We start from the raw sequence: 23,641 nt of genomic DNA, 5'->3' as shown, positions 1-23,641 counted from the left end.
AAATAAATAAAAAGATCAGAAAATAAAAACTAAAACTTTATTTAGAATAAAAAAGGTCGTAAGTTCTGGTTCTGGTCTAAGCGTCCCCCTGCAGAGCCTGGCACTCCCCCCTCAGCACGCCGCTGTAGACCTGGAAGCGGTGGTTCAGGTCTTTGTGGACGTGGATCTTCATCCTGGAGCCCAGGGCGCCGTGGGCCGAGCCGGTACCGTAGAAGACCCGTCCGATGCGGGAGTGGACCAGCGCCATGGCGCACATGACGCAGGGCTCCCGGGTGACGTACAGGTCGTAGCCGGTGCAGATGTACGGCTCGGCGCCGCCCTGCTGCCCGGCGGGGGCGAAGCTGCAGGCCGGGTACCGGTTCTGGTTCCGGTACCAGCCCCCCCCCTGGCTCTGGGCCACCAGGTCGATGCAGACCATGACGGCGTGCAGCAGCGGGTGCTCCCCCCTCAGGTCGTGTCCCACGGCGACCACCCGCTCCGTTTCCGGGTCGACCACCGCGGCGCCCACCGCCTCCATGCCCAGCCGGGCGGCCGCCCTGGCGACGGTTACCGCGGCGACCATGAAGGACGTCATGGCGGCCCTCTGCTGGGGGCTGAACAGCGCCCCCCTCAGGGCCTCCGTCACCCTCTTGTCCTCGTGGAAGGAGGTGGGCCAGAAGCTGCTGGCCTGCTGGAACTGAGGCCGGGTCAGCGGGGGCCGGGCCGGAACCAGAACCACAAACGGCCGGCCCAGTCCCTCCCAGCTGTTCCCGTCGGAGGGCAGGAGGGAGCCAAGCTCAGCGGCGTCCGCGGCCTCGCCGCTCCGGCACAGCAGAACCTCCAGAGGGTGGGGGCTGTTCTGGTCCCGGGCGGTCCGAACCCGTTTGAGGTGCTGCAGGCCGTCCAGCGGGAAGACGGCGTTCAGCTGCCGGACCAGCCGGGACGTCTGCTTCCTGTCCAGGACCGGCGCGGCGTAGACCGCCACCAGCTCCACGTCCGCCGACTGCTCATCGGACAGAACCGGCTCGGCCACCCAGGACTCGGAACCGCCGCAATCGGACCCTTTCCGGCGCTTCACCTGCGGCTCCATGGCGGCGCCGTCCTCCTGCCACAGAACAAACGGGTCAATCAGAACCAAGCGGATCAGAACCACAGCAGATATTCAACCGTTCTGGTTCCTAACGTCTCCAGAACAAAGACCCTCTCAGGTCCGGTTCTCCACACGGGTCAGAACCTCCAGAACCTGGAGGACTGAACCAAGCAGGGAAACGGTTCTGGAACAACGACCCGATAGAAAAGAATCTTCATTCAGAACATTCAGATGATGATGATGAAGAATGGAAGGAGGATTTTTTTCTAAAATGTTTAATTCTAGAAAAACAGATCTAGAAGTTTCAGTCTAGAACAGGATCTCTTAACCTGACAACAGCCAGATGCATGTCTCGCTCCGCCCAGCTCCACTCACATACATCTGGGAACCCGCTCATTGAAAGTGATTTCCCCAACCGAATTTATGGTCTGTCCAATCAGGACGCAGGGTGGGTGTGTCCTGGAGTGGAGAAGCGACCGTGAGATTCCAACAATGGCGGCTCGCATTGAGGAAGCAAGCGTTAGCATTGATGCTGCTATTTCTTCTGTGTTGTCCAATCTATCTGATATTGTTTCATTAAAAGAACATCAAAAACGGCTTTGAAGGCTTTTGTTGGTGGAAACGATGTTTTCGCCCTTCTTCTGACCGGATTTGGCAAGAGCTTGATCTACCAAATGGCTCCTCCTCTCACAGCATCACGGGTTAGCTTCGGTGTGAGTGGTTGAAATAGCACGTCAATAAAGATGACAGACAAGTGGCTTATCCAATCATATGCAAGGAGTTTTGATAAGGCCCAGCCTTCAGTGAAGGCAATTCCTATGGCGGGTTCCCAGATGTATGTGAGTGGAGCTAGGCGGAGCGAGACATGCATCTGGCTGTTGTCAGGTTAGGGATCTCTATGGAAGACTGAAAAAAATCAAATAAAGTTAACTGATTTTTAAAAATTATTTCAGTTTAATATGAGAAAAAAAGTCTGAATTCTGACTTTTTTCTCAGAATCTTAAATTAGATGAGCACCATGAAGGATGTGGAGGACTCGGCTTCACTGACAAAGGTGTGAGTTGTTTGGAAGGAACAGTAAAACATTGGTGAAAAATAGTGGAAATTAGTGAGTTTTTATATTCCAGAGTGTCATTAATGGTGATTTCATTAAAGGAGGAGCAGAAGGTGATTAAAACAATAGAGCTAATCTCTAAAACAGACATGGCTGCTGCTGGATGCTAACATGTTGGTTAGCTGTTAGAATTCTGACTTTTTTCTCATTACACTGAAATAAAATTTAAATAAAGAAATAAAATCTTTTTTTTAGTGGCCCTAATCCTCTTCCGTAGATCTCAAACTGGTTCCAGCAGGTTTTCTTTCCAACCAAGCAGTAGAAGATCAGACTCCTTTCATCTCATCGAGTCATCATGTTAGAGGAAAAGTCTGATCATTATTTATTCCTAAAACTAAAATGTTTGCAGTGATTTAATGAATTCAGCGTTAATGAGTAAAAAAATGTAATTAATTTTCGTAACGGTCACTGAGTCTGGGAGCGGCCATTTTTGCCCAAATCTAGTAGCCCCTCCCTCCTGCCATCTTCCAGCAGTGACGTCACGGTGCAGTAAGCCTAGCGCCATTCTCCCCGCTTTCCAAGCTAAATCAATGGGAACTACTAGACACATCTGCAATCAACAACAATTATTGAAGATTTCCAGAGGACTTCACCATTGAAATTCACCAGAGCTATAGTGAAACTGACAATGCCCACGTGCATGGCAGCTGGATGCTGGAATACATCGGGTAAAAGTGAAAAAAAGAGTTATTCCACCTTTCTGATTCCTGATCCTCCACGGACGGGTTGGTCGTTGGATCGCCAACTTGAAGAGGGAGGATTTGCCATCGAACTTCTGGCCAGAGAAAAAACCCGTAATATGTAGCCAACATTTGGAAGAAGAATGTTTTCAAGATGACTTGGATAATAGCGCGTTGTGACAAACACCAGATACAGCACTGGGACTTGATCAACAGCCGATACCGCACCGTGACAATGTCACTAACCAGTAGGTGGCAGTAGTGTTCTTTGACAAACATGGATGCCTCCAGTAAAGCACATTCACATGAAAATGACTCTGAATTAAAAACACTGATCATTTATTGAACAGGACGGAATAATTTCACATTTAAAGAACTTTCAGACGTTTGGATTCTGAATATGAGCGACTTTTCCTTTAATAATCTATCATATTTTCATGTTAAGGTTCTAAACGTCCACTAAGGGGAACCGCATGAAGCCCGACACTTTAGAAAAGTTATGAAAACAGAACAGAACCATCTCTCCATTGGTTTTTCTCATAATGACACCATCAGAACTTTTTTGCATCAGAAAACATTTAATTTAAAGTTTCATCTTTACATCTTTTACAGCTACTGTCCACCAGGTGGCAGCAGTTAGTCCATCTCACCATCACTGGTATTTGATTTGATCAGAACCAGCAGGTTCTGGTTCGTCTCATTCTGGGTTTATTCTGTAGATTTCAGGAAGAACTTTTAGTTTGATTTGGTTACTATGGAAACAAGAACAAGTCCCTCCAAAATAAAAGCCTTTAATCAGTCTTTAAAGCTGCTGAATCGATCTGGAACGTTGCGGCTCTGATGATTTTATAGGAGCAGGGCTGATGGTTCTGGTTCCAGTTTTTCAGAACCTGCGGCGCCGACCCGGTCACATCCAGCCTCTCATCTCCTCCCCAGAACCAGCCTGGTTCTGACCACCTTGGGGACGTGTCTGATGGTGAGGGACACCCGGGTTCCCCTGAGCAGCGTTTCCCCGGACCGGGCCTCGGCGGCAGACAGGTTCAGGACCTGCCGGGTCAACGTGTCCCGGTCCCGCTCCTGGATGCCGTGCTGCAGGTTCTGGTACATGTCGTCCTGCAGGACCAGCAGGCTGCGCGGCCTCAGCAGCAGGGAGAACAGGTAGCGGTTCTGCTGGGTCTGTGGCTCCGCCCCTTCCAGGCCGCTGACGGGCCGGTAGAAGTCCAGCAGGGTGTGTGAGCCCAGGCTGACGGTGCTGACGGTGGGGTGGTACAGCGGGCCGTCCTGGTGGGGCATGATGCCCTGGCCCGGTCCGTACTCGTTCACCAGAACGTGGTTGGCCCGGTTCCCCCCGAAGGCGCCCAGAGAGGAGATCTTCTCGCAGAGGTTCTGCAGCCAGTCCGGAACCTCCTCCACCATCATGCCTCTGGGATGCGGCAGCCCGCCCCAGTTCTGGAGCCGCCGACCCGACAGCTGGGTCCATTTGGTTCTGGGGGAGCGGTAGACCCGCTCCAGGAGGAAGGACTCCTCCTCCGGCGATACGAAGTCCGGGACGTAAAACACCGTTTGTGGAGCTTCAGGGACCCGGAACCGCTCCAGATGCTCCAGAACCGGACCGGGACGCTGCATGGCTCCTTTGGGAGAGGCGACAGAACCAGAATTAAAGAAGAGTTCTGAACAGAACCTAAAGCAAAGCGGGTCTCTGCTGGGCTGCTGCTTGGTTCCGGTCCGGTACAGGACTCAGAACCTCAGCATGACATCAGAAGACCCGCCCCCTAAGGTCCGGTGTCTGACCCCTTTCCTCTGCCAGTTCTGGTCCAGTTCAGCTTCCTACCAGGCTGAATTAGTAGATCGCCATGGTAACGGCAGCACAGTGGGCCAGAGGTTCTGTAGAACACTGAGGTCCGGCTCAGCAGACCCACTTTTCTGGATCAGAAATCCTCTTCGTCGATCTGGTGTGTTGCTTCCTGGTTCTGATCCAGTTCTATAGATCCTGGAATAAATCGGATCAGCAGAACCTTTCAGTTCTGAGGCGGTTCCGGTTTAACGGAACCGTTCTCTGGGCTGATGGACGGAACTGATCCGGTTTTCATTCCTCCTTTCCTCTTAAAATCTGTTTATAGTAACAGAACCGGTAGAGCTGAACAGAACCAGAAGGTCCACAGCTGGAGGACTTCTTGTTTCCTGAAAAACCTTTGGTTCTGTTTCTCATCTCGTCTGTAAACCAGAGAGCAGAACCGAGCCCACCTGGACCTCCAGGTGCTGAAAGAGCAGCGCTCCAACCTCAGGCTGCTGCAGAACCTTCTGGACCGACGTCAGGATGATTGCAGGAAGTCCGGTTCCCGTTCATTTGGAACCGAGGATTGATCAGTTAATGAGACTAATTATTTATTTTCTTATTGTGTCATAATTTTCCTCTGTTATCTCTCAACTTGTCAGAATTTAAGTTAACTTCAAATTGACTCTTAGTTTATTTACTGTTCTTATTGTATTAAAAAATGTTTTAAATCCTAATCCAGCAGCATCCTCATCCACATTTTCTGTTTGTTCATAATTTTGACCTTATGATAAATGTTTCCATTTTTTATTGGATGCATCTAAAAATATCAAAGATATTTTCAATTTAAACATAGATATGAAACAATATAATTTAACCTACAATAACTTAAATGATATCATTGAATTAGGTCATCCAATCAATTAAGTTTAATAATAAGCTGCCTGTAGTATCTCCACATGTCCAGCAGGTGTCAGTATTCTGCCAGACAGAATCAATAGTTTGGCCTTAATATGCCCCATTAACCCATCAATAGACACGCCCTATTTAATTAGGCAAAAACAAACGCTTATAATAAATATTTAGAAAGTAAAACTATCGATATTCTCCAAAAAGTATTTTGAATAAAAGGATTTTAATGCATTTAAAGGAGAGGCATGTTTCCTGAACGGAAACGGGTCATTTTAAGCCGTTTTAAACCAGTTAGAGAATAAAGCAGACATGTCTGACAAAATCAGCTCCAAGTTTCAACATTTAGAAACACAAAAGTAAAGAAAAAGAAAAACTAACCTGACTGATTTCCCGATAGAAACACTGTTTATTGAATAGAAGCCGCGCTGAAGAGCTCCATCTGTGTGTAACCGTGAAAGGTGTCCGGGCTGCACGAGAAAAGATCACTACGTTCCGCCGTAAGCTCCGTGTTTTCTCGCGTTGTTTTCACGGCCTGGAGCCGCGATGTTTCCCTCAAAGGTGAGGCTGCTGCGGTCCAAACACACCTTAGCCAGCAGGTTGGTTCTGGGCATCGAGACCAGCTGCGATGATACCGGAGCCGCTGTGATGGACGGAACCGGAACCATTCTGGGTGAATCCCTGCATTCTCAGAAAGAGGTCCATCTGAGGTGGGTGTCACAGCGTTTACTGTCCGGGTCCAGCAGCCATGGACGGCTGGAGGTTCTAGAACCCTGGTCCAAAACTAAAGTTATTTAATTCAGTCAGTTAGCTGATCTGGAGAACAATGTCAGGGTGGAAAGACAACAGCAGAACTTACAGTGGATCTGCATCAACAGCAGATGTCCGGCACAGCAGTGACGGTGTGATGATATGGGCTCTTTGCTCTCATCAGACTGATCTCTTTTAGAAACCAGAACATCATAGTGAAAAACCAGTTAAGATTCCAGAGACTAACTAGCTGTGCTGCTCTGTGGAGCATTAGAACAACATAGACCTACTGGTCTGAGACCAGTCCCTTTACTCAGAGGAATGGACCCACGCTGCAGACCTGAACACCTTTAACCTAAAGATGGTGCAGATTCTCTGTCATCCAGGTCAAAGTCATTCCCAAAAGTTAAGAAATCAATCCACTGGACTTTGTTTCCAAGTTTGAATTGAAAATGTCAGAAATAGCGTTGAGTTCCATGTTTTATAGAGCGGACCAATAATCACTTTGTTTTGGCTCAGAAAACATGCAGATTGAATGGAACGGACGGGTCCGCCCCTTAGGAATGGATAGTCGAACCCAACGACTGCCCATTCCCAAGGCTTTGTCAGTTTCAAATGTCTGGATTAGCGTTGAGTTCCAGGTTTTAGAGAGCGGACCAACAAAGCCTTTTAACGGCTTAGAAAACATGCAGATTGAAACTGGAAAACCAGCTCGTCGTTAAAGCTCATTGTTGGCTTGGCTGACCTGGAAAGATGTTTTCTTTCCCTGCATAAAGACTCAGATTTCAGCTCTCAAAAACCTACAATGCAGCGATAGAGTTGATTCCTTCCCAATACCATCTCATCCCTCATCACTATGCAGGGGAACAAAACATCTCTCATGGTCAGCCAGGCCAACAATGACCCTTAACGACTGCCTTTTCAGAGGAATGGGCCAGTATCTGGTATTTCAGGCCATTAAGGAGTGAAGATGGTGTTCAGGTTTCAATCTGCATGTTTTCTAGGCCATTACAAGGCTTTGTTGGTCCACTGTATAAAACCTGGAACTAAACGCTATTTCTGACATTTTGAATTGAAAAAGAGTCCTGGATGGGAAGAGAAACGTCTTCAAACAAAGTCTGTTATTCATCTTCATTCATAATTTTTTTAAATATAAATTAATTTCTAACTGCTCATAAATGTAAACATCAGTTTATTTTGGTTCTATTGTGAACAATAGGAAGCATTTAATAAATAGATGTTTGATCTCAATTTTGGAAAATACAAAAACTCTAATGAAAGCGTTTGGGCGGAGAAACTGTAGGTCCATCAGTCCCCACCCTTAGAGCTCCCCCACCCTTAGAGCGCCCCTACCAGTTACACTCTTGCTCTAGAGAGATGCGTCCAGGTAGCGTTCTGTTCAGAGGCCTCAGCTCATCATAAATTAGCTAATCTGCAAAAAAAAAGTCTGAAAAAGAAGATTCACAGTATTTAGTGGCCTAGTTAAAGTCCAGAGATCAGAACCAGAACCGTCTCTGTCTCCCCTTCAGGTCGGGCGGCATCATCCCCACAGTGGCCCAGGAGCTCCACAGAGCAAACATCCAGCGCGTGGTCCAGGAGGCCCTGCAGCGGAGCGGCGTGGCTCCGGCGGAGCTCGCCGCCGTGGCCGCCACCGTGAAGCCCGGTCTGGCCCTGAGCCTCGGCGTGGGCCTGCGGTTCAGCCAGGCGTTCGTCAGGCAGCACAACAAGCCGTTCATCCCCGTCCACCACATGGAGGCCCACGCCCTGACCGTCAGGATGCTCCACGCCGTCAGCTTCCCCTTCCTGGTGCTGCTGGTGTCCGGGGGCCACGCCCTCCTGGCCGTGGCGCGAGGCGTGGATGACTTCCTGCTCCTGGGACGCACGCTGGACGAAGCTCCGGGAGACACACTGGACAAGGTACAGCTTTGGGAGCGCGGCGGCAGATGGTGCTGAGGTTACCAGACGCTGATCTCTGCTGGTCCTCAGGTGGCCAGACGTCTGTCCCTCAGGAAGCACCCCCGCTGCTCCACGCTGAGTGGCGGCGAGGCCATAGAGCTGCTGGCCAAGGACGGAGACAGAAGGAGGTTTGGCTTCAGGACACCGATGGGACAAACTCCAGACTGCTGCTTCTCCTTCGCCGGACTGCGGAACCAGATCACCATGGCGATCCAGAAGCAGGAGGAGGAGGAAGGTAAGGAGGCGTCCGGGCGTCTCGCCGTAGACGTCCAGCCGCCGCAGTCACAGCCGGCCTCCCTCTGCAGGCGTACAGGAAGGAACCCTGCTGTCCAGCGTGAATGACATCGCAGCGGCGGCTCAGCACACCGTCGCCATGCATCTGGCGAAGAGGACCCACCGGGCCGCCCTGTTCTGCAGAACCAACCGCCTGCTGCCTCCTGATGAGCCGACGCTGGTGAGCCGCTGTGTTTCACCTCCTGGACACGATGGAACCATTTCACATTTAAAGAACTTCACAAAATATGGCCAGACTTTTCCTTTAACAATTAATTGATTAATAAATAAGTTGACATTCATTTTAATAATCGATTAATCAGATTAATTATTTCTGATGCTGATTGAATCCAATCGTTACCTTTATATGATCGGCTCCTCCTGGTTTAGCAGGTAAACAGAAGACAGGAAGTAGTCCCAGCCGAACAGGAACAGACCAGATGAAGCTACTATGAGAAAAAGCAGAGAGAGCAGAACGTTAGAGATTGAACTAACAGATTCTGCAGAGTGGGAGAATAGAGATAGAATGAAGCAGAATGATGAAAAAGGGGTCCCTATGTCCTCCAGCAGTCTAAGCCTATAGCGGCACAACTATAGAGATAGCTCAGGATAACCTGAGCCACCCTAACTAGAAGCTCATCAGTTTGTGGACGTCCTGATAAACGGAGGATTCCAGCATTAAAGTGACAGATTCATGGACGTGTTTCTCAGCATCAGTCCTGGACAGGATATTTATCATATCTGCAATATTCTGGAGGTGGAAGGAGTTTGTTTTTAAACTGGAATCATCTGAACATCTCTGCAGATTCTGATTCTGGTAGCATTAAAACATGGTTTCTAGAGCCGCACATGTAGATTGTCTCCTGCTCCTTTTCCAGGTTCTCTCTGGAGGAGTTGCCAGCAACCAGTACATCCGAAAGGTTCTGACCATCATTGCAGAGCGGACCGGACTCCGGCTGCTCTGTCCTCCGGCCCGGTTCTGCACAGACAACGGCGTGATGATTGCATGGTGGGTCCTCCTTTCACACTCTACATGGTGTCAGGTTTGGTGTCTGACTCGTTGGGTTTTCTTCTTCTGGGCAGGAATGGAGTGGAGCGTCTGAGAGAAGGAAGAGGCGTGCTGGCGCCGGACGTGGACGTCAGCTACGAGCCAAAGTGAGTCTGAAACGGGTCAGTGGAGAAGATCTGGACAGAAGCTCCCATCTCCATGAAATCATCCAAATATTTGCTGCTTTTAAATCTTTGTTCTTCCTTTTGGAGAAACAAAGTTCTGGGTTTTCTGGTCGCCTTGGTCTGGTACCAGTTTAGTCTTTAAAGGATAGTTTAGCAGTTCTGTTGGGTCAGAACATCTGGAAAGATCTGAGGTCCATCTTTAGAGGCGCTGAGAAAAGAGTTTAGGAGCCGTTTCTGAACATCTGCTGATCTGGAAGCACCAACATCTGGAAAACCCAAACATATCCTGGAGGATCAGTCAGACGGACAAAGATTCAGCGGATCCAGAACCCCGACCCGGTTCTGAGGCACAGAGGAGGCAGCATCATGCTTTGGGTGCGTTTGGTTTCCAGTTCTGCTGATGAATTGGAAACTTTGGACTCAAACTTTGGACCAAACGGTTCTGGACTGGAACTAAACCATGTGAAAGATTCAAGGATCAGCAGTGAGAGGCGGTTCTGAGCGAGAAGGACGGGTCCGATATCAGAATGCTGCCAGAGGCTTAGTGAGGGAAACAGATTCTCAGTCATTCAGGTCCAAAAAGTTCAAATCAATCCTCTGGACTTTATTCCAAGTTTGAAGACGTTTCTCTTCCATCCAGGAAGATTTTTTAATTTTAAATGTCAGAAATAGGGTTAGGGTCAGAACTTCCAACCAGGTTTTATAGAACGGACCAAAATCAACGCCTTGTTTTGGCTTAAATCATTGAATAGAAACGGACAAACGTCTGAGCAGACCTGCATGTTCTGACATGTTCTGATCCGGTTCTGTTGCAGAGCGCCGCTGGGTGTGGACATCTCAGCGGAGGTGAGGGCGGCCGCCATCAGGCTACCGTCGCTCCGGATCAAGATCCCCGACTGAACCAGAGTCCGACCCGTTTCTTCTCTAATTTATTAATAAACTTATTTTCATTAAGTTTTCTGATTTATTGATTGTTTTTCCTCTCGGTGATTAAAGAAAAACCTTCAACATTTTCTGAGCTTCAACTTAATAAAGTATGGCAGCATATTAGGGACATTCAAAGCTTAAAGTGACAAATTTCCAAGTAAAAACAAGCAAATTCACAAGATTATAAATTATTAGTTTATAATTATTTAGTTAATATCATTTAGTCATTAGTTAAAATTATTTAGAAGGAAACAAATAGCGAATTTATAAGATTACTAACATGTAAATTTATGAGATTATTTACAATTAATGATACATTTACTTGTGCTTTATTTAACATACTTTAACAGGTATTATAATGGATTGTTCCACATATGTACGTTTAAATCTTGCGCATCTTTTCTCCTAAATTTTCTTGTTTGTTATTCAGTCGGTCCTTTTTCTGTTATATTTGTTTTAATTTAGTAAATTTGTGATTTTTTTTCTTACATTTGCTTGTTTACTCATAAAAATGCTGAAATCAGGCTGAACTTCTGTGGAGCAGCAGGAGTTTTAGTTCTGCAGAACACCACCATCTAGTGGACAGGCAGTGGAACTGCACCTCCAGATTAGATTCATCAGTTTATGTTCTGACGAGAAAGAAAGGATTCAGTGACTGTTTTCCAAACAAATAAGCTTTAAATGATTGAATTATAATGAAAATACCATTAATTTACCAGAAACATATAGAAGTTATAATTCATAACCACATACAGTTCGTTCCTAAAGGACTTCATCTGATCTCCAACTTGCTGCTGTTGAGATTCAGCAGAGAAAGAAGTGCTGTGATCCTGCAGAACATCCTGACTAACTGGGAATAAGACCAGTTTACCGCTCAATCCACTAATTTCTATTTATTCCCTGGATTGCTGATTGCCCGTTGGTTATTACGGGGTTGAAGTGAAGCCGCCGGCCGCCATATTGGTACTCTCTAATTAGACTGGCCAAAATGTAAACCATTAATGCGCTACAGCATGGAACAACAATGATGTTCTCATTTTCAGGGGGATTTAAGACTTTTAAAATAAACATAAATTTATTACTTTGACAAAGACTGGCTGTTTCATAGCATCAGTAGATTAACTTTAACTTAGAATAATCAATGACTGGATGATCAGGTGAACTGCAAAGAGCCTTGAGATGACTTGTGTTGTGAATTGGCGCTATAGAAATAAACTGAATTGAATTAAAAAAACAAAATAGGCCCATCACATTGAAGTCATTATGGAGTCAATAAATCATCTAATATAACATATTATAGAATCCATCACAATAAAATTAATGTGTTAATGGAGCAGAATAATACAGATGAGCCAAAAGTGCAAAATTGATGGTGTACATGTAACATAAATGTATTCATTACATTGTTAACATGATTACATGTCTAATAATGCATGATATATATATATATATATATATATATATATATATATATATATATATATATATATATATATATATAGGGTCAAATGTTTGAGTTGTTTTTTCCCCTCAATATAACCTGCAACATATTTCATGACCCTTTCAAATGAGAAATAAACCAGAAACGACGGCATCATCCACTTCATAAAGAACGACTTTCCATTTTCTCTACTTTCTATTTTCTAACGTTAGACCCGGTGTCAATGTCTAACTCAACGTCTTCCAGTCAGTCTGAGATAGCCAGACTAATGTTAGTCTGCAGACTAAACTATAGGATCCATCAGCTATAGATGGATTTATAGATGCATTGGATGTGCTCCATCCAATGCAGATCATTGGCTCCACCCACATCTAGTGAAAACTAGTGTGATTGGATGAGTCATAGAACGCAAACACTCATTGGTTAGCTAAAGGAAATCATCAGAAGCAAGCAGGTGTTCTTCAAACTGCTAACGTGAATTGTCTATGCCATGCTACAATGTGGGATTCAGAAAAAGATGCTGAAATGTCTGAAAGGTCAAAACAGGCGAGAGCGTATCGGGAGACGGAGACCAACAAGACCTCCCTCATCCTTGGACCTATCTCAGAGGATTTATAGAAATAGTCAAAAAATTTAGCTTTGAGTTCATATAGCGGCATCTGGCTGTTTTTTTAAAGGTTACTTTATACTTTTATACTTTAAGTAGTTTTTGGAGCGCATACTTTTTCACTTTTACTTGAGTAAAGAGGTCAAGTTGATACTTCAACTTTTACCAGAGTGTTTTTAAACTGCAGTATCTATACTTCTACTGAAGTAATAAATGTGTGAACTTTTGACACCACCGCTGCTTCCTTATAATCCTCTAACTGACCTTGTGGTTGTATTTTTTTATCTTAATGGATCAACAATGAAATAAATACCAAATAAAAACAGAAAGTTTGTCACTTTTTTATTAATTCAGTGATTTTCGCCCAATAAGTGGTTCTGATCTGATTCTGCCAGAGGCCCGGTCCGGACAGGTCCGTTTCTCTCCGGTTCTGCCCACCGTCTCCTGACTCTTTATCTGGGTTCCCGTCTGTAGAACCTAAAGCCGCCGCTTCTGGGTCTGGTATCGTTCCAAAACCGTACAAAAACTAAAATAAAATCACAGTTTTCAGTCTCTGCATTGATTGGATGAGACGGCAGAGAGACGGAGGATTAATCAGGGATCAGAGGAAGACGTCTGGATCAGTTCGGAACCCGGCGGCGCCGGGCTGGTTCCACCCAGTTCTCTCCCCGGAATGAGGCGGAGCTTTAGAGCTCGTCCCGCTCGTAGATGTTGTACTCCTTGGCGCTGATCAGGCCGTCGCCGTCCTGGTCGCTCTTCCAGAAGATGTCGGTGAGGAGCTTCTCGTAGAACGGCTCCTCCCGAGGCTTCCCGCCTTTTTCGTACTCCAGCTTCAGGTACTCTTTCACCTGGAAGCAACAGAACCAGTTTCAGTCCACTTGGTTTGAACCTTTTAATGCAAGATCAGACTTAAAGAGGAAGAGAAACCTGAACAGAAGGAGGGGCGGACCTGGAGGTCCTGGAGAACCTGGAGGTCCTGGAGAGCCTCCTGGACCTCAGACAGTTTGCTTTGTTTGTTTAGCTTTCTGACTCAGGGTGTGTAGCAACAGGTGTGGGAGGGGGCAGGATGACTTTTAGCCAAAGGATTTTTATCAAAAACATAATTAATGCGCACAAATAAGGAATAGTTGTATTAACTACACATGAACAGAGTTATGTGTAGCTACCGCCTTGTTTAGCCGAAAGGTAAATCGGCCCCTGCCTGGAAGCCATGTTTGACCATAAAAGGCGTAGAGCCGCTGGGTTCCAGCAGACGACGGTTACCTCAGCCTTATCCAGACTTCTGTCCTTGTCCAGGTCCATCTGCTGGAAGGCCTCCATGCTGCGAGGCCCTCTGGACACGGAGAACACCTCCACCTCGAAGACCACGGTGGCATTAGGAGGAACCGGACCTGAAAAGCGTCAGAAGACGTCAGAACGCACGGCGAAAGATCGGAACCTACGAATCATTGAGCAGGAGAGAAACGAAACAGAGAAAAAGATTCGCCTCTACGCTGACGACATGCAGCTCTCTGCAGATGAGGGAAAAACTGCAACAACCCAAGGTGCTGAAGGCCAGTTCCAACCTGAGAGGCAGCGCCCCCTTCAGGCGGCGCAGATACAGCAGTTAGTTTTCTGTTCATGCAAAGAAAAGCCCTCTGAGCATGCTCACGCTACATGCCAGGCGACAAACGCAGCTGCGAAAAAGAAACAGAAGAACCATCAGGACAAACTAAGAACCTCTGACCTCCAGCTGGCTGAGGGTCCGATTCCTGTTAACCCACCCACCTTTTCCTGTAGTTCCGAACGCCAGAGTCGACGGAACCGTCAGCTTCCTCTTCTCTCCGGCGCACATGTCCATCATGCCGACGTCCAGGCCTTTGATGACCTGCCCCGCGCCCAGGACGAACCACTGCGGGTGGCCCTCTTTGTCGTGGCGGCTGGGACAGAATCAGAACCTCCAATCAGTTTGAGAACCCGACATATCAGGACATCACAGCGTCCAGCAGCACTGAGGCCTGGCCTTTGACTAGGCCAGTCCGCCTCCATGCCTCAGCTCATTGCTGAGGTCTCTCTGACCTGGCGTTGGGCAGAACTACTGACATTATGAGACGAGCCGAGGCTTCGAGGCGTGTGCGAGTAATGAAGGGGGCGTTTCCCCGAAGCGCGTGTACAGGCGTGATTCATTTAGGGGAGGGGCTAAAACTGTTGACGTCTGAAGCCTCGCTACAGTGAGACCAGGTAACCACTTCAGGAAATGTTGAGAAAGTTCAAGAACTTTGACAGGCATTTAAACAGCCTCAGTGTTCAGTCAACATGATGGAGTTTGGAGGAGAGCTGCTGTCAGCGGGATAGATTCTAAGAATAGATTGGCTGGAAAAACAACCAATCTAGTTGGTTAAAATTACTTTGGTTTGATTAAACAATGTAATGATCAAAATCTGAGCAAGTCACTGGACACAGATGTAACTTTAGTATTAATTAGATTTGCTCTCCAGTGGATAGATAGCAATGTTAATGGTGTCGTCTGTTAGAGTTCCACTCAGGTTGAAGGTTCCAGACCCACCGGTCACTTTTGAAAGTTGCAATTATAGTTAAATATTTTGGCGAATGAGACCAATTTGTATTGGTTTGCCCAGGTAAAATTATAGATTGGGTAAAAACTCTGCCAAATTAGAGAGGTTGGTTTAGCCAAAAGGTTGGTTGAACTGTAACTTCCAACCAGATTAAAACCAAAAACTGTGCGAAAACCATCATGTTTGAATAAGAATGGCTAAAACTTTCCATTTTGAGCACCATTGCAAGTGTGACGGTATTTCACTAAAATGGCAGAAAAACTGTGAACCTTAAATGATTGTTCTCTTATAAGACATTTTACACTTAAACAAAAAACAACTTACAAAAGATTTTATTATACATTCCAATCCTTAACAATTCCAAAGGAACTTAAATGGGGAAAAAAACAAGAAAAACAATTATATTATATTACTAACTGTAGTTCTTCTTTCCTCCAGCAGATGGAGACATTTTCACATGGAGCTTCTTGGTCTGCAGGGTTTAACGGTTCAATGAGGCTTCATCTCCCCATCACTGCTGGCTGGAAACCAGTTGATCTAACTGGTCCAGCTCCCAGTCTGCATGCCCTGCTCCACCCAGTGCTCCCAGTTCCTGCTCCGCTCCCAGTGGGACTCACCTGCAGTAGAACTTGGAGCCATCCTCCGCCAGGTAGCCGTCATAATGAGCATTGATCAGATCCCCCTTCCTGCTCCTCCTGCCGCACTCCTCCGGCTTGAACAGAACCTCGATCCGGACCTGCTCCTCCGGGGCCCCCGCTGCGGCCCCTGAGGGCCCCGAACCGAGCGGCCAGGATAGAAACACGCAGAAGATGCAGCCAGCCAGCCTCCACATCATCCCGCTCTGCTTTCGTGGCAACTTTGGAAACTCTGGAGGTGGCGATGACGTCACGGTGACGCGACGGCAGCGGCTTCCTGGGTTTATTCAGCCCTGCGTTCAGTCTGACAGGAGCTTCGACCTCCAATAAACTGCTACCAGTCAATCAGTCAGTCAGTCAGTCAGTCAGTCAGTCAGTCAGTCAGTCAGTCAATCAGTCAGTCAGTCAATCAGTCAAAGATCAGTAGCAGAATCCTGTGAAGCCTGTAACCTGTTTTGTCTAAACAGAGAATAAAACAAAGATCTGGATTTTGACCCTTTTTGCATCAGGTGACTGTTTTAGTTAAATTCACCTTTTGGTTTGATCACCTTTAAGTCTTAAGTTTTTTTTAATTTTAGTTTTGATCAAATAGTCACTTCACAGGCTATCAGTCATTTTAAATGTTTGCCAGGTTAAGCTTCTCAGGCCCTCAGGGGCCTCCTGGTTCCTCAGATCTGTGGAGTCACTAACTCATAAAGCATCCAGTAAAAACAGCAGGAATGTTTTCTGAAGCTTCTATTGGCCAATCAGACATCAGGAATAATTAATAACCTGAAGACCAGAGACTGATTCCAGACCGAAACAATCTCTCTTTAAACTTTAGTCTGATTGTTTTATTGTGCTTCTTATGTGCAGTTAGATTTATGATATATTATCAAACTGTTTCATGTTATTAAAGGTTATCATGAGAACAAACGGTATAGATTTAAAGTGATTAATATTTGTTTACGTATATTTAATTTGCATATAAACTCTAGAGACAGAGAAAAGCTTCCAGATGTTCTTATTCTGGTTAATTCTCCATTTTTCAATAAATAACCTTAAACAAGCTACAGAAAAGCTTCCCAGTGAACATTTTTCTAAATACACAACAATAACAGACAAAAAACACACTAAAAGTGGCAACATAACAAATAAAAAAACCTGTTTTTAATAAACTAGATTATAATACATGTTAAAATAAAATATTGGTAAAGAAAACACACCGCTGATCCTAATGCAGACCACAGTAACACATTGGCAGATAAAAGGGACTCAGTTAGTGGTTGCTGTGGCAACCGGCAACTGTTATGAGCAGCATAACTTTTATAAATATCAGGAGAAAATATTTGTTTTGATAGAATAAAGTATTTAAAGAATAAATAAACAAACTTTGACATCTATAATATTGATCAAATCAAAGCCTGTTACATAAAGAAATAATAATAATAATAAACAAAAGTTTATTATAAATATGTTTCACCAACACAACTTTAGTATTTTATTTCATAAGTTTATTTTTTAGATATTTTCTCTTCAGGCCTCCATCCTATGAGGAGCTGCTGATAGGTGCAGTTTTACTGTTGACCAGCAGAGGGACTCAGCGCGCCGGTGAATCATATTCAGAATCTATAAAAATGAACACAGATGCTTCTAAAATGTTAAATGAAAAGTAGGTTTAGCATTTTTAATTCCAGATTGAAATATTATGAGAAATAAAAGAATATTATTTGTTCAGATTCAAGTAGTGCTTTAAAAAATATTCTAGAGTTTAATTCAAAATCAAGACAAGATATTATATATTATATTAGAGATTATTCACTCAATTTTTAGGATTAAACATGATGGTTTTCATGTTAAACTAGTTTGGATTCCTGCCCAGAGTTAAAGGGAATGAGTTGGTTTGCTAAGACTGCTGCAAAAAAGAATATTTAAAAGATTTAAATATTAAAATAAGTAAAAATTTGTAAAATGTAAATCAAGAAGAAATGGCAAGAACAGTGGGATAAATGAGGGAATTTTAAATTTTATTATAGTGTTCAAAAAAAGGGTGGAGAATTAAGGAAATATAGAATTTAAAAAGAAGAAGAAGATCTTATATCTAGAATAAGATGCGGACATAAAGGAATAAATTAAATAATACTAAAACAAATAAATAATGACAATAAATAGAATTATAATAATAAGATAAAATAATAAATAAAATAAGCATAGCACGGGGTTTTGTAATTATTGTGGATAATTAGAAACAGCAAATTTTTTAGAATGTAATAAAAATGATCAGGAAAGAGAATAGGGAGTTAGATAGGAAGAAAAATAAATTACATATAAGGGATTCTTTTATAAATAATCTGGGGATGCAGTTTGTGGGATTTTTAAAGAAGAATGGGCAGAATATAATAGTTTAATGTTTGATTCATACTCCTGTCCGGAAGGTGGCGGTAATGAACCTTAAAGTTGTTTGCCAACCGCCATAAAAGAAGAGAAGAAGCAGAAGAAAACGAAGAAGAAAGAGAAGCGGAAGTGTTTCCACCAATCAGAAAGGAGGAGGGCGGGGCCAGACGGCGGTATTTATTTTTGGAGCGCGGTGTCGGGTGACTCATCGACCCTCTGATTCTCCTCCTTCCCAGAAGCAGCTTCTCGTCAGCCGGACACGTTTCTCCCTCACAGCCGGACAGGATTGAGATGTTCCATTTCAGGTTCTCCACAGCCCTGAAGGAGTGTCTCCAAGCCGCCGTCAAACGTCCCTTTCCCCGCCGCACCGAGCAGAGCTGGTCCGCGGCGCCCGGGAGCCTTCGCCGCTTCGCTTCTGGACCCAGAGATGCTGCCGCCGCTGCGGCCCTCCGCGCCGCCGCGCCCTTCGCCGCACAGCGCCGCTCCTACTGCGTGAAAACAGAAGGAGCAGCAGCGGAGGAGCTGGAAGAGCAGCTGAAGAAGGATGGAGGCGAAGGAGAAAAGTAGGTGATTCAGACCGATGGAGGATTAAAGGAGGGGGGGGGGGTGACGCACATGATGCGGCGTCTTTCAGCGCCTGAAGCGCAGGAACAAAAATACAGATAAAAAAAAAAAAATGGAAAGATTTATATTTACCCCCCAATATAAACACAGGGTGGAGACGGTTCAGACAGAAGCAACAGAACCAGAGCAGCTCTGATCCGAACCCAGCAGCGCCCCATGTGACACCTGCTGATTGACGTCAGGCCCATTAATTAGCCTCAAATGGAGACAGCCGGCCAATCAGAGCAGGGCTTTACAGACAGCCGGCCAATCGGAGCAGGGCTTTACAGACAGCCGGCCAATCGGAGCAGGGCTCTACAGACAGCCGGCCAATCGGAGCAGGGCTTTACAGACAGCCGGCCAATCGGAGCAGGGCTTTACAGACAGCCGGCCAATCGGAGCAGGGCTTTACAGACAGTCGGCCAATCAGAGCAGGGCTTTACACGCAGCCGGCCAATCGGAGCAGGGCTTTACAAACAGCCGGCCAATCGGAGCAGGGCTTTACAAACAGCCGGCCAATCGGAGCAGGGCTTTACAAACAGCCGGCCAATCGGAGCAGGGCTTTACAAACAGCCGGCCAATCGGAGCAGGGCTTTACAAACAGCCGGCCAATCAGAACAGGGCTTTACACACAGCCGGCCAATCAGAACAGGGCTTTACAGACAGCCGGCCAATCGGAGCAGGGCTTTACAGACAGCCGGCCAATCAGAACAGGGCTTTACAGACAGCCGGCCAATCAGAGCAGGGCTTTACAGACAGCCGGCCAATCGGAGCAGGGCTTTACAGACAGCCGGCCAATCAGAACAGGGCTTTACAGACAGCCGGCCAATCAGAGCAGGGCTTTACAGACAGCCGGCCAATCGGAGAAGGGCTTTACACACAGCCGGCCAATCGGAGCAGGGCTTTACAGACAGCCGGCCAATCGGAGCAGGGCTTTACACACAGCCGGCCAATCGGAGCAGGGCTTTACACACAGCCGGCCAATCGGAGCAGGGCTTTACACACAGCCGGCCAATCGGAGCAGGGCTTTACAGACAGCCGGCCAATCGGAGCAGGGCTTTACAGACAGCCGGCCAATCAGAACAGGGCTTTACAGACAGCCGGCCAATTGGAGCAGGGCTTTACAGACAGCCGGCCAATCGGAGAAGGGCTTTACACACAGCCGGCCAATCGGAGCAGGGCTTTACAGACAGCCGGCCAATCGGAGCAGGGCTTTACACACAGCCGGCCAATCGGAGCAGGGCTTTACACACAGCCGGCCAATCAGAGCAGGGTTCTGCAACCATTGTCGTGCAACTCGGAAAAAATAATCCTGACTACAGGGCAGATTATACTTCTCCATCCGCACACATCAAATGTCGCTTGGTTCTGGTCGCGAACCAGTTTTGCTGTTATGCTTCTGCACCGTCGGTCTGGAATTTCTAGGGACGCTCAGCAGTTTCCCGCCAAAGCGCAAGGAGGAGCTTATCCGAGAACTCGCGAGAACTTCGGCGTCGTCGGCGGGAGTGTTTATCTTCCAAAACAACAATGGCGCATCTTCAGAATATCACAGTGGATATCTTGGTTGATATATGGATCTAGAGTTGCTAGACCTCAAAGATACTATTTATACAGTGGTTGTACTTCCGAACTTTCTCCATCAACCTTTCGTCATAGTTGTCTATTGTTGTTATCATTCCGCGGTTTGTAAAAATGGCCCCGGGGCCGAATAGAGAAGGACGAGCACACAGACAGCCAGAAAGGACCAATCACAGCTGCTTTTTGTCTGCGCACTTCCGCTTGAGGTCTGCGCTGATGTGCGACCGTCCGACGCGTAGTAACGATTTAGGCTCATTTATGCTTCTGACGCATAGCCTCTGCAGCTGTCAAATCTGTCTCTGTGCGCGACGGCGCCCCCAACCAGAGATACTGCGACCGTCATCATGCATCTCAAAAAAAACCTAGCTATGCGTCAGATGGTCGCAAACCCGCGCAGACCTTGTTAGGTTTCATATTTAACAACCTCAATGCGGAAGTGTGCAGACAAACAGCAGCTGTGATTGGCGCGCCATTTTTAAAAACTACAATGGACAACTGTGACGAAAGGCTAATCTGTCTTTTTGCGAACTCCATTAACAGAACATGATCCGATATCTAGCAACTCTAGATCTATCTCCGTGACCGTGTTATCTTAAAGATGCGCCATTGTTGTTTTGGAAGATAAACACTTCTGCCGGCGCCGCTGAAGTTCTCTAATAAGCTCTTCCTTACGCTTTGGCGGGAAAATGCTGAGCGTCCCTAAAAATTCCAGACCGACGGTGCAGAAGCGTAGCGGCAATACTGGTTCGCGACCAGAACCAAGCGACATTTGATGTGTGCGGATGGAGAAGAATAATCCGCCCATCACTGGTTGGCCCCCTACGCAACCAGGACGTCTCTTTTGCGTTATTGTATCTTTTTGGGCGATTTCTAGAATCGTCGTCGTATCCTGAACATTTATCACGTGTTTTACTTCCTATGGGGCCCAGAGCGTTACGCCATCATTGTTTATATTTCTATTTTAGGAGTTTAAAGATTTAAAATAGCAGTAACTGAGGGGTGGAATGGAAACTAAAGTCAGCAATAAGGCCGCACTGCTGGTCAGCTGGCTGAAAGGAATCCGCTTCCAGGAAGGAGAAATGCAGCTTCCTGGAGGCGGTCCTGTGTAGAAAGGACGCACCGCTCAGTCCTGCTGGCCTTTAAAACTCCTTTTTACAACCAAGGAGCAGAAAGTCTGTGAAGCAGCCGACTGACTAATTAACTCTTATCAGCTCCTTAAATTCCTGTTAGTCTGTAAAGTTTATAAATAACGCTTTAAAACACAACATTACTTTTTTACAAGGTTATTCTGTTTGAACTTAATGTTCTGTTTAGTTGATAAGATGATTGATTATATGTTAAACAGAAACCTGCAGGTGGATCCGATTCCAATATTTTAGATATGAAATTCTCCTTTTTTAATATTTTCTAAGTAGAAAAAGGTTCAATAATTGGACCAGATGTTTAAAATTATCCGTTTCCAGGTTGATCTGATGGTTTTATGTTGGGTTAAAAACTGTGAAATGCTCCTTTAATCAACAGGAAGCCGTCAATCAGAGGCCAACTTCAGTTCTGTTTGCAGGTGGAGCAACAGTTTCAGAGAAAAGAGACGATTCTCAGAGCGTCTGAGGAGGGAGGGGCTTCTAGAGGTTTCTGCCGTGACCTCCAGGTCGGCTGGAGGGCGGCTCTGCCTTTCCTTCTCTGTAGCGGGGGAGGGGGGGCTATTGATTGGGCTCCTGGTCGGCTCACCTTCAGGTTCAGCGGTTCTGAAGGACGTAGAACCTCTGATCGGGTCTGACTGGCAGCTAACCCCCCCGCATGCCTGGAATCTCATTTCCCAGGATTTTCCAGGTTTAAGGTGATTTTGTTCCCTCAATAAAAAGCAGCTGAAGTCCAATAAAAACGTGACGATTGGAGCTGAAAGAAACGTCTCTAAAGTTCTGGTTCCTTCTGAGAGAAAAAGCAGAGGATTGTTGTTTGATTTACGCTCTAAGAGCCGCTGGCTGAAGGAGCGGGCGGGGCCGAAGTCAGGGGCCCCTAAAGAGTTTTGATAAACAGAGCGGCCCTGAAGAAATGCAGGAAGTAAACAGAACCGAGTTTCTGATTGACACACCTGGAGCCGCCATGACATCAGCAGAGTCTGCTGGTCTGAGCGGCCCTCAGCATCAGGGGCCCTCAGCATTAGGGGCCCTCAGTATTAGGGGCCCCATTGTCAGAGGGAACCCAGACTGGTCCTGCTGGTTCTGCTGGTCCTGTTGGGCCCATGTGGGTCGGTCAGAGACCAGAACCTCAGGACCTGTGGATCTGATCTCTCTGATGTTCAGGTCTTGGTTCTGTTGGATAAACATGGCGTCTTGGCCCAGATCGGACAGCATCCAAGCTCAGAACCAGAACCAACGATCTGGACCTGCTTCATCGCTCCGATTCTGGTCTTCGACCCGGTTTCTCTTCAGGCTCCTAAACTGGTTCATTTACCTTCTGCTGGTCTGCTTGGTTCCGTCTTCGACCCGTCGGGTTCAGTAGCCACTGATGTGGATCCAGAACCATCTCGTTCTGTAGGTCCGTTTGTTTCCTCTGCTGGAGCCAAATGGATCCATCAGAACCAGGAAGGAGCCGAATGGATCCACTAGAACCAGAACCAGGAAGGAGCCCAATGGATCCACCAGAACCAGGAAGGAGCCGAATGAATCCACTAGAACCAGAACCAGGAAGGGTTTGGATGGAAGCTGCTGGTGGATCAGAACCGTTTGGTTTCGTCAGTGAAAATGGATCCAGTTGAAACCAAACCCTTAAAGCGGACCAATGACACAGAACCAGACCAGAAGGGCAGGATACCGACGAGGAGCGATGAATCAAAGAACCAGAAGAGCCCAAAGGTCCATCGAACAGGAAGAGCGAATGATCCACTAACCGACGGAGGAGCCGAATGAATCCACTAGAACAGAACCAGAAGGAGCCAAGATCACGAACAGAAGGACCAATGATCCCTAAACCAGAAAGAAGGACAAAGGATAAGACCAGAAACGAATGAATCATGAACAGACAGAGAGAAAGGACACCAAACAGAAGAGCGATGAATCCACAGAACCAGAACAGGAAGGAGCCCAAGGATCACCACCAGGAAGAGCAATGAAACTGAACAGAACAGAAGGAGAAGGATCACCAGACAGGAAGAGCAATGAACCACTGACCAAACAGAAGGGCAAAGGATGACGATGTTTGGATGGAAGCTGCTGGTGGATCAG

The 23,641-nt window shown here is 46.4% G+C and overlaps 5 protein-coding genes across 8 annotated transcripts in view; 2 read left to right on the top strand and 3 right to left on the bottom strand.

Annotated features, from left to right (window-relative positions):
• Positions 1-23: 23 nt before the first annotated feature.
• On the bottom strand, positions 24-6,056 carry adat3 (adenosine deaminase tRNA specific 3). Its single transcript, XM_038304100.1, has 2 exons — positions 5,928-6,056; positions 24-1,084 (listed from the first exon to the last, which is right to left on the bottom strand). Exon 2 carries the CDS (start codon positions 1,067-1,069, stop codon positions 77-79), a length of 993 nt encoding a protein of 330 aa, XP_038160028.1. The 5' UTR covers positions 1,070-1,084; positions 5,928-6,056; the 3' UTR covers positions 24-76.
• On the bottom strand, positions 3,422-6,058 carry alkbh6 (alkB homolog 6). Its single transcript, XM_038304101.1, has 2 exons — positions 5,928-6,058; positions 3,422-4,494 (listed from the first exon to the last, which is right to left on the bottom strand). The coding sequence occupies exon 2, from the start codon at positions 4,487-4,489 to the stop codon at positions 3,785-3,787; it is 705 nt and encodes a 234-aa protein (XP_038160029.1). The 5' UTR covers positions 4,490-4,494; positions 5,928-6,058; the 3' UTR covers positions 3,422-3,784.
• Positions 6,026-10,846, top strand: osgepl1 (O-sialoglycoprotein endopeptidase-like 1). 2 transcript variants are annotated; one of them, XM_038304099.1, is made up of 7 exons: positions 6,026-6,256; positions 7,826-8,213; positions 8,283-8,487; positions 8,558-8,706; positions 9,404-9,534; positions 9,609-9,695; positions 10,514-10,846. In XM_038304099.1, the coding sequence occupies exons 1-6, from the start codon at positions 6,093-6,095 to the stop codon at positions 9,682-9,684; spliced, it is 1,113 nt and encodes a 370-aa protein (XP_038160027.1). In that variant the 5' UTR covers positions 6,026-6,092; the 3' UTR covers positions 9,685-9,695; positions 10,514-10,846. The 2 variants fall into 2 exon arrangements, with proteins under 2 accessions (XP_038160027.1, XP_038160026.1); XM_038304098.1 differs by having other exon boundaries at positions 9,609-9,680; positions 10,514-10,655.
• Positions 10,847-13,330: 2,484 nt separating this feature from the next.
• LOC119795847 (peptidyl-prolyl cis-trans isomerase FKBP7-like) lies at positions 13,331-18,445 on the bottom strand. Its single transcript, XM_038304081.1, has 5 exons — positions 18,376-18,445; positions 15,846-16,140; positions 14,441-14,592; positions 13,937-14,064; positions 13,331-13,521 (listed from the first exon to the last, which is right to left on the bottom strand). Exons 1-5 carry the CDS (start codon positions 18,443-18,445, stop codon positions 13,360-13,362), a joined length of 807 nt encoding a protein of 268 aa, XP_038160009.1. The 3' UTR covers positions 13,331-13,359.
• glsb (glutaminase b) overlaps positions 18,416-23,641 on the top strand; it is a 33,767-nt gene continuing 28,541 nt past the window's right edge. For 2 of the 3 annotated variants that reach the window (XM_038304075.1, XM_038304077.1), the window contains exon 1: positions 18,416-18,799. In XM_038304075.1, the coding sequence (XP_038160003.1) occupies positions 18,528-18,799 (272 nt within the window). In that variant the 5' untranslated portion in view covers positions 18,416-18,527. The remainder of the gene's footprint in view (positions 18,800-23,641) is intronic. The other variant, XM_038304076.1, reaches the window with a different exon arrangement.

Source organism: Cyprinodon tularosa, unplaced genomic scaffold, assembly GCF_016077235.1.
Source record: "Cyprinodon tularosa strain WSP-4 unplaced genomic scaffold, ASM1607723v1 ctg525, whole genome shotgun sequence".
Taxonomy (NCBI): Eukaryota; Metazoa; Chordata; class Actinopteri; order Cyprinodontiformes; family Cyprinodontidae; genus Cyprinodon; species Cyprinodon tularosa.
The sequence above is the reverse complement of the archived record's forward strand: the minus strand, read 5'-3'. Positions and strand labels throughout refer to the sequence as shown.

Coding starts and splice junctions, on each gene's coding strand:
- adat3 (XM_038304100.1), bottom strand. CDS start 1,069: ATGGAGCCGCAGGTGAAGCGCCGGAAAGGGTCCGATTGCGGCGGTTCC.
- alkbh6 (XM_038304101.1), bottom strand. CDS start 4,489: ATGCAGCGTCCCGGTCCGGTTCTGGAGCATCTGGAGCGGTTCCGGGTC.
- osgepl1 (XM_038304098.1), top strand. CDS start 6,093: ATGTTTCCCTCAAAGGTGAGGCTGCTGCGGTCCAAACACACCTTAGCC. Junction 6,257..7,825: donor CAGAAAGAGGTCCATCTGAG/GTGGGTGTCACA, acceptor TCTCCCCTTCAG/GTCGGGCGGCATCATCCCCA. Junction 9,535..9,608: donor AACGGCGTGATGATTGCATG/GTGGGTCCTCCT, acceptor TCTTCTGGGCAG/GAATGGAGTGGAGCGTCTGA.
- LOC119795847 (XM_038304081.1), bottom strand. CDS start 18,445: ATGAGTCACCCGACACCGCGCTCCAAAAATAAATACCGCCGTCTGGCC. Junction 14,593..15,845: donor GGCTCCAAGTTCTACTGCAG/GTGAGTCCCACT, acceptor ATTCTGTCCCAG/CCGCCACGACAAAGAGGGCC. Junction 13,522..13,936: donor GAAGTCTGGATAAGGCTGAG/GTAACCGTCGTC, acceptor TGTTGCTTCCAG/GTGAAAGAGTACCTGAAGCT.